The sequence below is a fragment of the Ceratotherium simum genome, chromosome 11, assembly GCF_057802395.1.
Source record: "Ceratotherium simum simum isolate JZ-2026a chromosome 11, ASM5780239v1, whole genome shotgun sequence".
NCBI classification, from domain to species: Eukaryota; Metazoa; Chordata; class Mammalia; order Perissodactyla; family Rhinocerotidae; genus Ceratotherium; species Ceratotherium simum.
The window spans coordinates 49,112,132-49,127,572 of NC_141910.1; the positions used below are offsets into that span (position 1 = coordinate 49,112,132).

The 15,441-nt window shown below is 42.4% G+C and overlaps 1 protein-coding gene across 4 annotated transcripts in view; it reads left to right on the top strand.

The window, feature by feature from the left end:
* Positions 1-6,161: 6,161 nt before the first annotated feature.
* The window catches only part of MEMO1 (mediator of cell motility 1), a 150,413-nt gene continuing 141,133 nt past the window's right edge, over positions 6,162-15,441 (top strand). For 2 of the 4 annotated variants that reach the window (XM_004418167.3, XM_087436950.1), the window contains exon 1: positions 6,809-6,951. In XM_004418167.3, the coding sequence (XP_004418224.1) occupies positions 6,891-6,951 (61 nt within the window). In that variant the 5' untranslated portion in view covers positions 6,809-6,890. Of the gene's footprint in view, positions 6,187-6,808; positions 6,952-15,441 lie in introns of those variants that run through there. The other 2 variants (XM_087436952.1, XM_087436951.1) reach the window with 2 other exon arrangements.

Here is a 15,441-nt window from a genome sequence, read left to right on the forward strand (position 1 = left end):
CCCCAGAGGATATTGGTGATGTCCAGAAACATTTTGGTTGTCACAAATAGAGTAAGGTGGGGTTCTATTGGCATCTAGTGGGTAATGGCCAGGGATGCTGCTAAATATCTTACAATGCACAAGACAGCCTGCGTGCCCCACCCCTCGAGTTATCCAGCTCAAAATGTCAAGAGTACTAAGACTGAGAAACCCTGCTTTGGAAGCATATTAAAGACTTGTGTCTCTAAGGCAAACATGTGAGGGCAAAGTTAGAAATTTAATGCTGATGAGGTTTGTCTTAGAGTTCTCTTTAATGCAGGAAAAACTTATTTCAGGAGGAGTGACACTTGCAGGGAGGTGATATGGCTTTGATTTACGTCTGTAGCTCCAAATATCTGAACAGGAAAAACCTGGAATTACTGGGATCTCATGCTTATATAGTAGTTTTCACAAGTATTAATTCCATCAAATTTATTTTGGTTATTTGGCTAACTCATATGTTAATCTGCCCAAGTCTTTTTAGTGATATTTTAACATTTGAGTAAGTACTAATTGGGTAATCTTTTATTAAAGCATCAATAATTTTATCTTAAGAGTAGTTCTTCACCAGTGACTCACATCAGAGCCACTTGGGGAACTCTTCAGATATAGATATAAATATATATGTAAAGTATATATATAAATTAAAGAAAACATGTATATATTCCTGAGCCCTCGAGAGCCTGATTCAATTCAGATAGAGCCTAGGCTTCTGAATTTGACAAAAACTCTTTAAGGCATTCTGATATACACCTCTGGTTAATGACCACTTAGAGGTAATGCGGTACCCTGCCTAATCCTGCATTACTTCTAGTGTTCTATTGAATTATCTTCCAGATAGGGCTTCAATTAATCTTGAAATTGATACTTTTTTTAGTGAAGGCTGAGAATAGGCCTGTCTTTTGCTGGCAGTGCACCTCTACTTACTGAGCACTTACCATGTGCCAGGCACCATGCTAAACGCTTTACATGAATTGTCATTTAATCCTCAAAACCTATGAGATGTTTCATTTTAATACCTCAGTTTTAGATGAAGAAAGTGAAATCTGGTTAACTTGTTCAAGGTTACAGAGGAAGTTAAGTTTGGGGCAGGGATTTGAACCCAGTTTAATACTATATTACCTCCCCTTAATGCTATATGACCCTCTGCTATAATGCTCTCAGGTGTGCTTAAAATTTTTCTTTGGGGGAAAAATCCATCTGTTGTTATGTGTGTACAGTAGAAGCCCTCTTATCTGGCTGCTCGATGAAAAAGTGAGTCATAGTAGAGAATCATAAACGACACTGAACAGTTTTTTTTGTTTTCTTTTGTGAGGAGTATGGGCCCTGAGGTAACATCTGTTGCCAGTCTTCCTCTTTTTTGCCTGAGGAATACTGTCCCTGAGCTAACAGATGTGCCAGTCTTCCTCTACTTTGTATGTGGGACACCGCCACAGCATGGCTTGATGAGCGGTATGTAGGTCCGTGCCCAGGATCCGAACCTGCGAACCCCAGGCTGCTGAAGTGGCGTGCACGAACTTAACCACTATGCCACCGGGGTGCCCCTGAACAGTTTTTTTAAACTTAAAAATATTTATATTAACTTGGTAATATTTTGATTTCAGTCTTTTCTCTGGGTATGTGTTCTTTGATTGGAATTCTGTATTGTCTGTCTTCCACAAACCACTCCTATAACGTATTGTCTACATATTTCAGATTTTTTGAGAGTACAGTAAGATTTTAGACATTTAAGAAGTAATTTGTAGAATCCTACACCTTTTTCATGGTTTTTTGCTTTTTAGCCTTCAGTCATCTTATCTTCCTCTAATTTGACAGTTTTTATTGAGTCTTTCCAAAGCATTCCATCTAATATTTGTACAAACACCTTTTATATTAGATGTTTGTATTTTATTGGTTTATGTAATATTTAATTAAAATATGTAATGGCAGTACAACTGGTATAAATAGGTTGAAGAACATGATTGACCCTTGTTAGTTCTGCACACAAACCTGGGAGGAGAGTGCAAAAGTGTGAGAGTTTCCTAACAAGTGTGGTCTACCAGCTTCAAACATTCAGCTTGTGATGGGCATTGTTCAGTGTATTTTACTATGGGAATGGAGAGCATCACTCACACCAGTAAGTTGGTTAAACAGAAATCAGCTAAGAAAGCTTCTACTATACTTTGATGAGGTATTTTATGTGTAAGTGGCAATTATATTATAGAAACAATTGCTACTCTTTGAATGCTTAACTTAATGAGGAAGATATTGCTTCGTAAACAAATATAGAAATAGAAAAAAGTACTGTATCTATTGAGTGAATTCTCTTTTTTTTTTATGAGGAGATCAGCCCTGTGCTAACAACTGCCAGTCCTCCTCTTTTTGCTGAGGAAGACTGGCCCTGGGCTAACATCCGTGCCCATCTTCCTCCACTTTACATGGGACGCCACCACAGCATGGCTTGCCAAGCAGTGCGTCGGTGTGCGCCCGGGATCTGAACCTGTGAACCCCAGGCCACCGCAGCGGAACACGCGCGCTTAACTGCTTGTGCCACCGGGCTGGCCCTATTGAGTGAATTCTTGAATTATATTGGTAGGAGATTAGTAGGAAGACCAGTAGAGTAAATCAGGAATAGATTCCTAAAGGAAATAGAAATCTTGAATTGAAAAAAAGAAAAATAGTTTGGATAGAAGAAGATGTTCTACCTAATTCTGATGAGCCCATAGGAAGAATACTGAACCTTTGTTTAAATCTCATTTAGGAGAAAGTAGAGTGAGATTTTAAGAATGATAACTTCCCATTATAAACATGATAGAATGGTTTTAGGGATAGCATAAAATATTGTAGCCAGATATTTTCCTGGACTGGATTCCAAAAAGGCATTAACAAATCGGAGGCCTGGTACATATCATCAAACTATAGAAACAAAGGACAAAAGATGAAAGCTGTAAATAGGTATCACTGAGAATCCACTTGTTTAAAAATCTCTGGATTTAAATTAGGAAAGTAGTATAGTGGAAAATAGGTCACTAGAGATAAAAGAGGTAGTCAGTAATGAATAGGAATTTTCTTTAAAAAAAACCTTGTCAGTTATTTAATTTCTGGGAATCCTAAATAATAAATTTGAAAAAAGCTTTAGGTACAAAATTTATTCCAAAAAAAATTGGAAATGAACATATTTTCATCTTATAAGAATCATTAAATATGTACTTAGCCTAGTGTCAGGTACATAGTAAGTGTTTAATAAATGTTACATATTAAGTTTGGTTTCTAAAGAAGAAAGGGGCAAAGTCTACTGATATTAGTTTAGAGTGTCACTTTTAATTGAAATCAAAAGAGCATCTTTATGCTAAACCCTTCTCTCAACCTTGATTTCTTCAAAACACTGTGGTATTCTAGAATATTTTTCTGATATAAGGCTTTCAGTAATTAAGGGGCTCCTCAAGCTGTCAGCAGTGGATAAGTAAAATCTAAAAATGGTCAATCTAATATTGCCATGTAGATTGCAAAAAATCAAGCCTAAAGATGTAAATAAGTATTTTTTTGTATGGGTAGTATATGTATATGGCACAAAATTCAAAAGATACACAAAGATGTACATTGAAAAGGTTAATCTTTTGTCCATTCTTGCACCTCAGCTATCCAAACAGTTACTGTTACCAGTTTGTGGTGTTTCCTAGAAGTATTCCATGTATATACAAGTGTATGAGAATATAAGTATTCATTTTACACAAAGAGTAGCACACTTTACACATTATTCAACAATTTGCTTTTTTCATATTTTTGGAGCTTTTACCATACCAGTATATAGCACCACCTCATTCTTTTTAATGGGTGCATGTGTATGGATACATCCTAGTTTAACACGTCTCATATTGAGGACATTGTGGTTGTTTCTAGGCATTTGCCAGTACAGACTGATGCAGTTAATGTCTGATATAGTATTTCAGAAAATATGTGGGTTATAAATGTTGGGTTCTGGGACTAATGGTGCCTTATTTATTGATGTCTGTGCTCCATAAGGACTCTTTATTAATGAAGATTTCCTCCTTGCCCTTTACTATGAATTATGTTTATGGAGTGTCAAACTCAAATCCCTGGTGGATATAATGGAAATTAATAATAACATAGGAATTGCACAGTTTTGCCAAACAGGCTTCTCCTGGGATATGAAATGAGTATTTTGTATTATGTGGTTTTTCCTTAGTTTAGGGGAAGTAAGTGAATAGTTTCAATTTATTTCTTTCAAGAATCTATCCTTGAATAAGTAGAATAAGATGTATAGGAGTAATGGTGGGATATATATTGAGAGGGTTCTAGAGATTAAAAAAGATCTTCTAACCTTTCACTTCACTTGGCATTGTGGTCTTTGCTCAGTTTGACAAGTAAGAAAAATCCTTTGGGGAAAGCAGCCTCCAACTGAGCATTTTAATAGGGAGGAAGCTTAATTTTAAATTAGATTACTAGTTCAGAATGAGATTTAGGATTGTTGCTAGGAGCAGAGGATAATGGTAGGAACATTTACAAAGAACAGTTACAAATTGTTTTCACATACCTTACTTAATGATTCTCACAACAAGCCTGCTATTACTGCTGTTTGCATTTGACAGATGAGAAAACTGAGGCTTGAAAAGGTTAAATTACTAGATGCCCATGATCACTCAGCTGATGATTGACAGAGCCAGGACTCAAATCTGATTTTCTGATTTGACTGCCCTAAATATGAAGCTTTCTTAGTTCACTGTATCCAGTGTCCCTCCCCTCCTTTTTTGTATATAGAAACAAATCAGCAGTAATTAACTTCAAGAGTTATTACCGTTATCAACACCATTTCAACCATATCAAGTTTCCTTTTCTTGAAATTTATAACAAAAAGTTTACTATTTCATCAGTTATCACTGAGTTTTGGTACTCCAGGAAGAGTACCATGGAATCAGAGCTTCAGCCCTCCTTTTTCTATCATCCCCAAATTGACTGCTTGGCACATTAATTTTTTTTTTTGTTTTGCTGCATAATATTTTAATATTTGGGCCAAGTTAGTGGTAAAGTGAGAAGGTTAAAAATTAAGTAAAGAAATATATAAGTTTTGGAGATTTTTTTTAGCCTAACAACAGTGTAGAAAAAGGTGTAAAAGTCACAAGTATTCCAGTAACTGACCAGGCTTTGGGACTGGGATCTCACACAAGATCCTAGGGCCTTAAAATTGAACAATGTGGGAGGAGGGGTAGGAACAGGATTGTATTTTTTTTTTTTTTTCAAATGTATATTATTATGGCACTAGGGAAACTTGAATATTAGGCAGCCAGTTGCCTGCTTTGGACTCTACCAGGGATCTGTTCAGTGTGAAATTCAGATAAAACAATTTTATGGTTTTAACCCCAAATCTTTCATTGAAGATATGCAATTTTCTCTTACTTTCTTTCCGGTTTTGGAATGGTCTACTTCATAACGACGCTTCCTCCGAGGTCCAAGATATTCTACTTTGCTGTGATTCTTCTATAATTTTAAAGGAATTATTTCTTCCTGACACTTAGGTGGAATACTGGGATTTATAAAATAATGGAGGGTTGGAAATAATGTTTGTTGTATGCCTACTCTATCAGGCTCTTTACATTTGGTTAACTCCTAATCCTAGGGACACCCTTTGAGTATTGTTATCCCCATTTTATAGATGAGAATAACTGAGGCTAGCTCTGTCACACTTAGGGAGTTAAGACACGCACCTACATAAATATAACATGAAACAAGATAAATGTTTATAGTGTCAAAGCCACGGTTAGGTGGTAAGAGTGGCTCTGTGAAGCAAAAACTAGCATTTGCAGGACAACAAGGCACACTACCATGTGCCTGCTTCTAAAAATGAACTTCCCAACGTGGCCACAGACTTGCGTCCCTAGGAGTGAAACCTTGTGTGTGCGAATCCACTAAAGATTCTTGTGTATGATGGGGGTACAAAGTGGACTTTCTTCGTGGACAGCGCATCTGCGCGCCCTGGGTGCTCTTCGTTTAAGGAAGTTGGCTGGGGGAGGGGGCTTGCCCTGCGGCTGCGTCCTGCTCCCAGCGCCCTCCCCCTCCCAGCCTCTGCTGCCGCTAAACCCCGGAGAGCGGAGCGTGCACGTTGAGATTCCTCGGCGGGCCTGGCAGCGGCTGCTGGGCATGCTCAGTGGGCAGGACCCGTTAGAGTGGCGAGTAAGGAAGCGTTGGCTCTTCTCCGGGTCTGCCTTTCCCCGGTTCAGGCCCCGGCCCTGGGCTTTTGTGTGCGCGGAGCCGCAGCCGCCGCTGCCTCCTCGCGGGGCCGCCCGACCCCAGATGCCGTCTGGCCTGTCCGGCTTCCGCCGTTAACCTCACCGCGCGGCCGGAGGAGGAGCGGGGCGGGGCGGGGCCGGCGGGCCGGCGGCCGGGCGGGCAGGAGGGCCCTGCCCGGGGTGGGGGTGGGTGCGGGGAGTCCCGCGGGGGGTGGGGGGAGGGGGCGAGCGCGGAGTCACGGGGGTGGGGTCACCGGCGGTGGCTCAGGGAGGCCGACGGGGCGGGGAGGGGGCCGTGGGGGCGGCTCGGCGGAACCAGCCCCGGCTGGGGAGCAGCGGCGACGCCGGGGGCCGGGGCCAGGGCTTTCCGGGCTTCAGTGAAGCCGCCGCGGGCCCCATCTTCCGGCGGTCGCCGGAGTTTGTGGTGATTGTTGCTGCCGCCGCCACCGCCCCGGCTGCCATCTCCTCCTCCTGGGCCGCCGCCGCCTCCTCTTCCTCCTCCTCCTGGGCCGGGCTGATCCCCTCCCCGCTGCCGCCTCCTCCTGGGCTGGGCCCGCGGTGTCTCGTCCCCTCGCGGAGCCGCTCCTGCCGCCGCCGCCGCCGCCTCCTCATTCATCCTCGTGCACCATAGGCGGCACAGGCACCAAGATGTCCAACCGAGTGGTCTGCCGGGAAGCCAGTCACGCCGGGAGCTGGTACACAGCCTCAGGTAGGGCCCCAGGCCGGCCGGCCCGCCCGCCGCCGCCGCCGCCTGGCCCCGCGCCCGGCCGGCCGAGGTCGGCGGCCCGGCCCCGCGCGGCGGCGGGAGGGACGAGGGCGCGGACGGCCCGGCCGCGGACCGCGTGGGGAGGGAGCGGGCCGGAGGCCGCCTCGCCGCCTCCCCCACCCGGGCGGCATCCCGCCGGGCAGCCCGGGCCGGCCGCCCTCACACTCACCCCGGAGTTGGGCGAGAGGGAGAGTTGCCGCCTCGGCCGCCTGCGCCTTCCCTCGGGACCGGGCTGGAGGAAGGAATGTGCTCCCGGACCCGGGGCCACTTGTCGCCTCCTCTGGCGCCCGGGAAGCGGGCGGCCGACCGCTGCCACCCCTGGGAGGACGGTTTGCCCGGCGCCCGAGCCCCGCTTCCCCCCGCATGTTACCGCGCGACCCTCCGCCCTGTCGCCGAGGGTGGGACGCGCTCTCCTGCACTCCCCGCCGGCGGTCCGAGGGGCGCCCGCGACTCGGGGACTTGTCGGTGTGCACACCCGATTCTGCTCACCGTCTCCGGAGAGGAAGTCTTCTCCCTCTTCCTCTGGCGGTTTAGAGAGAGGCAGCGTTTCCCCCGCACCTTGAAGGTGCTGGGCTGTCTCGGAGGGAGTGAAGGGTAGTACTTTTTCACGTTGCCAGACGGGAGGCAAGGTCTGCGCCTGTGACATGTGTAAGAGGAGGGCCTTTTCTGGGATTCGCAGCTCTGTATGTTGGGGGTAGGGTAGAAGTATTGCCAAGCAGAGGCTTGGGGTGGCCTCCCAGCTCTTTTGTCAGTGTGTTCATTGTTACTGTCATTCACGAAAGGGGCAGCTGGAGATGGCATCAGCACTTTTCCCGAGCAGCCTCACCGGCCTCCGGTCGCTCAGCATCAAGCAGGTGCTGGAACTACCTAACGAGTTAGACTGGGTTTCGAGCGATTTCAGTCTTCTGTCTCCTGTCTAAAAACGTTTTAGAGCTCTTTATGGAAGAAAGTGTAGGGACTTTCCCTTTAATAAAGCTCTTGGTAGAACGACTGTTTTCTGGGATTACTTTCAGGAGTCACATTTCTGGTAAGTTGACAAAGTTGCACTGTGATTCCTAATAGTTTTCAGTCGTTTGATGTTGGCTTATCAATAACTAGACCTAACTTTCAAGTGAATTGGATCATGTTTCCCTTTGCAAATAGTTGGCTTGGAGAGTGACATGGTTTGTGAGAAAACAAAGATTTGGAAGAAAATTTCTTTCTCTGAGGTTGCTAAACTAGCTCATTAAATACATGCAGTTTACTGACTCACTGAAGATTTGCTTTGTTTTGAAGACACAAAAAGAATCGTGATGATTGGGTTTACAAGCCTAACAGGTATCTATAGTTTTGTATTAAGCAAATGACATTTAGGGGTTACTGTGGCTTCCCTTCATGGTCCTAAAGTACTTCATAAACATTTAATCAGTTCTCATAACCTGAGAATGTCAGTTAAGGTTTTCTTGTTCAACATTTGGGGATGTGTCCAAGACTGTACTAAGCCAGTGGCAGAACGGGAATTGGGAAATGGGAGTCCCTGGTTCCTGGGTTTGTCCTTCAATCAGTGTGTTATTGATATTAAATTTATTAGGGAATAATAGTTTTTCAGAGTTGTAAATCACTAAGCTTTTTTCTTCAATGTGTTTTGAAGAATTAAAAAGTCTCGGTTTTCACTTTTATGGCCATCTTTTGGTTAATTTCTTTTGCTTTTGTTTTCTATACCTTTCTATAAGTGTTTTAAACTTTTTTTTTGTAGTTTGCATTGAAAAGTGGGCAAATGATTCTGGAGGAATTTTTATAGATTCTAACGTTCTTTGCATGGTAAAATAAGGCATAGTTTACACTTTGGACTTGAAAAGACTTCTTCAGTAATCTCACATATAAAAGAATCCTTTAATCCGGCTCAAAACATTCTGTGATTATAGCTGTTTATCAATAGTGGATTAAAATAGACTATTTTCTTAAAAATTTTAAATATATTCTTACTTCCCTAAATTCTGAATGAAATCAATAATGCCATTTTGGTAATGCGAATTGTCATAGAGAACCATATTGTTAAAAAAAATTCAGAGTGTGTGTGGCTTTTGTATGTGTATGTATGTGTGACTTTAAACTTGAGTAATAATTAAGGGTGAATTTAAAGCAATTTAGTTGTAAAAACTTATTTTGTATTTTAAAAATAAGTAAAAATATAGGTAAATAGACTTTGACTTGGTCTAGTAATTTCTATATTTAATATTATCCCAGGGCCAGCCCCGTGGCTTAGCGGTTAAGTGCACGCGCTCCGCTGCTGGCGGCCCGCGTTTGGATCCCGGGCGCGCACCAACGCACCACTTCTCCGGCCATGCTGAGGCCGCGTCCCACAGACAGCAACTAGAAGGATGTGCAACTATGACGTACAACTATCTACTGGGGCTTTGGGAGGGGGGGAAAGGAGGAGGATTGGCAATAGATGTTAGCTTAGAGCCGGTCTTCCTCAGCAAAAAGAGGATTAGCGTGGATGTTAGCTCAGGGCTGATCTTCCTCACAAAAAAAAAAAAAAATTATCCCAGTGTACTTATATTAATAACATTGACCGTTGGAAAAATTCTACTTGTGTTATTATTGTGTCCCTAGCAAACAAGTCCAAACAACGTGTAATAGGAAAGAGACACGTGCTTGTGGATTGCCATTCTGTGGTTCCTACATAATTCAGATCGTGTCCATAGAATTAAAGTGTTCAGTTACTGATATAAGTAAGGGTGAAATCACATTTGCTTCAGTTATGTACCTAGTTCAGAAAAAAAAATGTTTACATATGTATATGTACACACATATAGCTTCATTTTTATTTACCCCTTGTTATATCCTAGATCCATTGATAGAGAGAAGTATGAATTGCTCCCTGCCCTCAAGGAATTTACAGTTTATTTGAAGTAAGTAATAATTCAAGACAGCAAATAATCAGATAAATTGAGACAATGCTTTTAGGAGTTTTGAGGAGGATGGAATCACTTCAGGGTAGGATTTAAATTGTGCTTTGAAGGAAGGTATTTGGGTAGCTTTGGAAAGGAGGAAAGAACATTGGGGAACACCACAAAGATTCTGAGGCAGGTAAATGTAAGTAGGTCAATTTAATAAGAATGGAAGGTTCATACAAGGGTGTAGTTCATAAGCCTGGTTGGAGCTAGAGTGTAGATGTCTACGAATGCTATGCATCACGGGGATTTGACTTACTCAGTAGGCAGTCAGGACCAAGGAGAAGTTTCTGAGTAGGAGTCTAATATGCGAGTAGCATTTTAGGAAAATTAATCTCCTAGGAAGGTTAATCCTCATTCCTTTACGGGTGTACAGCAGGGATCAGCAAACTGCCCACAGCCCAAATCCAGCCTTCTGCCTTTTTTCTTTGTAAAGTCCGTTAGCTAAGAATGGTTTTTAATTTTTAAGGGTTAGAAAACAAACAAAAATCGAATGCAGTAGAGACAACATGTGACCTGTAAAGCCTAAAATGTTTACTGTTTGGCCTTTTACAGAAAAAAATTGCAAAAATTTGCCGACCCCTAGTGTAGGTTAGTGGTTCTCAAAGTGTGATTTCTAGACCAGCAGCATAATGTGTCTATACTCTGTATTTTGTCCATATTTGTTACAGCTTTCATTTCATTATTTCAGGTCCTTATCATTTTTGTCAGGACAGTTATAACTGCCTCTTAACTGGCCGCCTCTTTGCAAGCCTTATCCTCCTGCAGTCCATCCTCTACATTGCTACTTTAATAACCTATCTGACCACACAATTTCTTTGCATAAAGCTCACTGACCCATCTTGCCTGTTGGATAAAGTCCCTTCATGACTTGGCATCTTCCTATCTCTTTGGCCACTCCTCCTCACCCCACCCCAGTTCTTGCTTTTACTACCTTTTAGCAACATCTAGCAACTGTTCATTGTTTATTTAAATACACTGTGCTGTTTCTTTTTTTTTCCAGGAAGATTGGCTTTGTGCTAACATCTGTTGCCAATCTTTGTCTTTTTTTTTCTTTTAATAATTTTATTTATTTATTTATTTTTTCCCCCACAGCCCCAGTAGATAGTTGTATGTCAAAGCTGCACATCCTTCTAGTTGCTGTATGTGGGACGTGGCCTCAGCATGGCCGGAGAAGCGGTGCGTCGGTGCGCGCCCGGGGTCCGAACCTGGGCCGCCAGCAGCAGAGCGCACACACTTAACCACTAAACCACAGGGCCGGCCCCAATCTTTGTCTTTTCTCTTTTTTTTTTTTTCCCTCCCCAAAGCCCGAGTACATAGTTGTATATATCATAGTTGTAGAGTTGTAGCTCTTCTATGTGGGATGCCGCCTCAACATGGCTTGATGAGCTATGAGTAGGTCCGCGCCCAGGATCCAAACTGGGTGAACCCCGGGTGGCCAAAGCAGAATGCGGGAACTTAACCCCTAGGCCGAGGGGCTGGCCCCTGTGCTGTTTCTTATCACTGTGCGCTTTTCCTCAAGCTATTCCCTCTGTTGGAATGCACTTTACTAGGATAACCTCCTACTCATCTTTTTTTTTTTTTGTGGGGAAGATCAGTCCTGAGCTAACATCCATGCCAATCCTCCTCTTTTTGCTGAGGAAGGCAGGCCCTGAGCTATTGCCAATCCTCCTCCTGTTTTTTTTTTTCCCTTTTTCTCCTCAAAGCTCGAGTAGATAGTTGTATGTCATAGTTGCACATCCTTCTTAGTTGCTGTATGTGGGACGCCGCCTCAGCATGGCTGCAGAAGCGGTGCATTGTGCACCCCCTGGATCTGAACCTGGGCCAGCAGCAGCAGAGCGCACTCACTTAACCGCTAAGCCATGGGGCGGCCCCCTCCTACTCACCTTTTAAAGACTCAGGTGTTACACCTCCAAGAAGCCTGCCCTGATGCTTTGCCTCCCCCAGGCTGTTTTTCGTGTTCTTCTGTGTATGTGGTCTTCTATCAGCTTATGAACTTCTTGAAACCAGGGACCATATCTTACTCATTTTTTTATACCCTAAGTACTCAGCACAGGTTTTGAACGTCGTAGATATTCAATAAGTATTTAAAGTAAATGAATGTTAAAGTGCTTGGCATATAGTAGATACGGACGGAGATATTTATGTTTAAATCCTGAAGAACAGTGGAGGTTATAAAGGACCATTACCAGTAAAGTCTCTGAGCATAGTATGGGTGAAGAATCTTGGTAGGAAAGGATTAGAAATTCTGATCCATCAGTTGGGGACCCCATTTAATGTGCGATTTTAAAGTATGACATACATATAGAATAAAGTGTACAGCTAGATGATTTTCACAACATAAGCACATTCATGTAATCAGCACCCAGCTCAAGAAACATATCAGTACTGGAATCCCCTGCCCCGCCTTGTGTTCTTTGTATTCTGACCCTGTAGCAAAGTTTTGTTTTTTAACTCAGTGTAAGTGGAATCATATAGTATGTCTTCTTTGAGTTTCTTTTGCTCAACATTACAATTATGAGATTAATCCATGTTGTACTGTAGTTGGTTCATTCTCATTGCTGTATTTTGTTGTGTGAGTATACCACAGTTTATCCATTCTATTGTTGATGGGCATTTGGGTTGCTTACAATTTTGTTGCTGTGAACATTTTTGTACTTTTTTTTTTTTTCTGGTGAACATATATATGCATTTTTGTTGGGTATATACCTTAGAGTGGAATTATTAGGCCATGGTTATGGTTATGGTATGTTTATTTTTAGTAGATTCTGCTAAAGGTTTGCAAAGTAGTTTTACAAATTTACGCTCCCACCAGTGGTGTATGAGAGTTCCAGTTGTTCCACATCTTTTCGAACACTCGATATTGTCAGTCTTTTTATTTTTAGTTATTCTGGAAGGATGTATAGTGATATTGCATTGTAGTTTTAATTTCATTTTCTTGATGACTAATCAAGTTAACACCTTTTCACATTAGGGACCCCATATTTATTGGCCATTTGGATTTCTGCTTTTGTGAAGTGCCTGTTAAGTCTTTTGCCTTTTTTCTACTAGGCTGTTTACTTTTTTCATATTGATTTGTAGTTCTTTATATATTCCATGTAAAGTCTTGTTAGATATACGTATTGCAGATATCTCCTACTCTGTAGCTGGCCCTTTCAGAATCTTGGTGTCTTGGTGAATCAAAGTTCTTAATTTTCAAGAAGTCCAGTTTATCAATTGGTTAGTACTCTTTTGTTTCCTTTCGTAAAATCTCTACCTACCTCAATGTCATGAAATAAAGTACTTTCCTATGTTTTCTTTTAAAAGCTTTATCTTTTTACCTTTCATATTTAGATCAATAATTCATCTGGTCAATAGCTGTATATGTATGAAGTAGTGATACATTACATAAATTTTTTGTTGAAGTAAACATACATACAGAAAAAGTATACAAATCAAGTGTACACTTTGATGAATATTCACGAATTTAACATATTCTATGTTACCAGCCTCTAGATCAAGAAATAGAGCATTTTCAGCATCCCAGAGGGATACATTACACTTTAATGTTTTCTGAAATTAGTATGTTTTATATGTAAGTGTATATTTAACGTGGAAGGGTTTGTTCCCCCTGGAAAATGCTTGTATATTGGTGGTATGTCTTATTATTACTGGTGTCATAGAATTGAAATATATCAAAGTCCAGTGATGTCAAAAAGCATTCTTGGGGGGCCAGCCCGGTGGCGCAAGCGGTTAAGTGCGCGCGCTCCGCTGCCGCGGCCCGGAGTTCGCTGGTTCGGATCCCGGGCACGCACCGACGTACTGCTTGGCAAGCCATGCTGTGGTGGCATCCCATATAATGTGGAGGAAGATGGGCATGGATGTTAGCCCAGAGCCAGTTTTCCTCAGCAAAAAAAAAAAAGGAGGAGGATTGGCAGATGTTAGCACAGGGCTGATCTCCTCACAAAAAAAAAAAAAGCATTCTTATTTAATTTTTTTCTTTTTAATTTATCTTTTTCCCCCAAAGCCCCAGTAGATAGTTGTATGTCATAGTTGCATATCCTTCTAGTTGCTGTATGTGGGACTTGGCCTCAGCATGGCGGGAGAAGCAGTGCGTCGGTGCGCGCCCGGGATCCGAACCCCGGGCCGCCAGCAGTGGAGCTCGCGCACTTAACCGCTAAGCCATGGGGCCGGCCCAAAAAAAGCATTCTTGAAGTGTCTGTATGATATATATCTTACTTGCAGTTTTACTTTTCCAGTTGTTTTCATTCATTTTGTCACATTTGCAAGAATTTAATAAAATTATATCAGAGTTCTATAGTTGCAAACCCACAACTGTTGAATTTTTTTGGCATGGACCTTGAGTTCCAGAGTGTCAGAGTGTATCTTGGTGTGTGAGAAATTGAAAAACTGACTAATAAAATTATTCTCCTTTGAGGAGAAAAGACTATATAATATTTAGTTGTATTATTTATTTATTTATTTATTTATTTTTTGTGAGGGAGATCAGCACTGAGCTAACATCCATGCTAATCCTCCTCTTTTTGCTGAGGAAGACCGGCTCTGAGCTAACGTCTATTGCCAATCCTCCTCCTTTTTTTCTTCCCCAAAGCCCCAGTAGATAGTTGTATGTCATAGTTGCACATCCTTCTAGTTGCTGTATGTGGGACGTGGCCTCAGCATGGCCGGAGAAGTGGTGCGTCGGTGCGCGCCCGGGATCCGAACCCCGGGCCGCCGGTAACGGAGCGTGCGCACTTAACTGCTAAGCCACCAGACCGGCCCTATATAATATTTAGTTTTAAAATAAACTTTTTTAGGTTACTAAATATGGTTTTTTTTTTTTTTTCTTTTTTTTTTTTTTTTTTATAAACAGGAATTTTTTCTTTTTTTTTTTTAAAGATTTTATTTATTTATTTTTCCCCCAAAGCCCCAGTAGATAGTTGTATGTCGTAGTTGCACATCCTTCTAGTTGCTGTATGTGGGACGCGGCCTCAGCATGGCCGGAGAAGCGGTGTGTCGGTGCTCGCCAGGGATCCGAACCCGGGCCGCCAACAGCAGAGCGCGCGCACTTAACCGCTAAGCCACGGGGCCGGCCCTAAATATGGTTTTCTGTATGCAGATTTTTTTTTGCATCTTATCCTTTTATTTTATGTTGGAGAAAGGCAAGAAGGAAAGAACAAATTTAATAGGCAAACTGTTGATATATTGCTCGATTACCTCTAGCTCTCTCTCACTTTCCTTCTTGTCCTTTCACATGCAATTTCCAAGTCACAGTCATCTTCCCTACCTCCAGGGTGTAGTTTGTATTATCTGCTTTTGGGCTTTTGTCCGTTTGAAAGAAGAACAAGACACAACAAATAAGTGTAGTCCATAGGTGCATTACATATATGTGTATATAATCTCTGATCTTCAAAAGGATGCTACAAGTTGGTATTATCTCCATTTATGGATGTGGAAACAGTGACTCAGAGAGGTTGAGTAACTTGTTTAAGGCACAGTAAGTAAGTGGAAGAGCCAG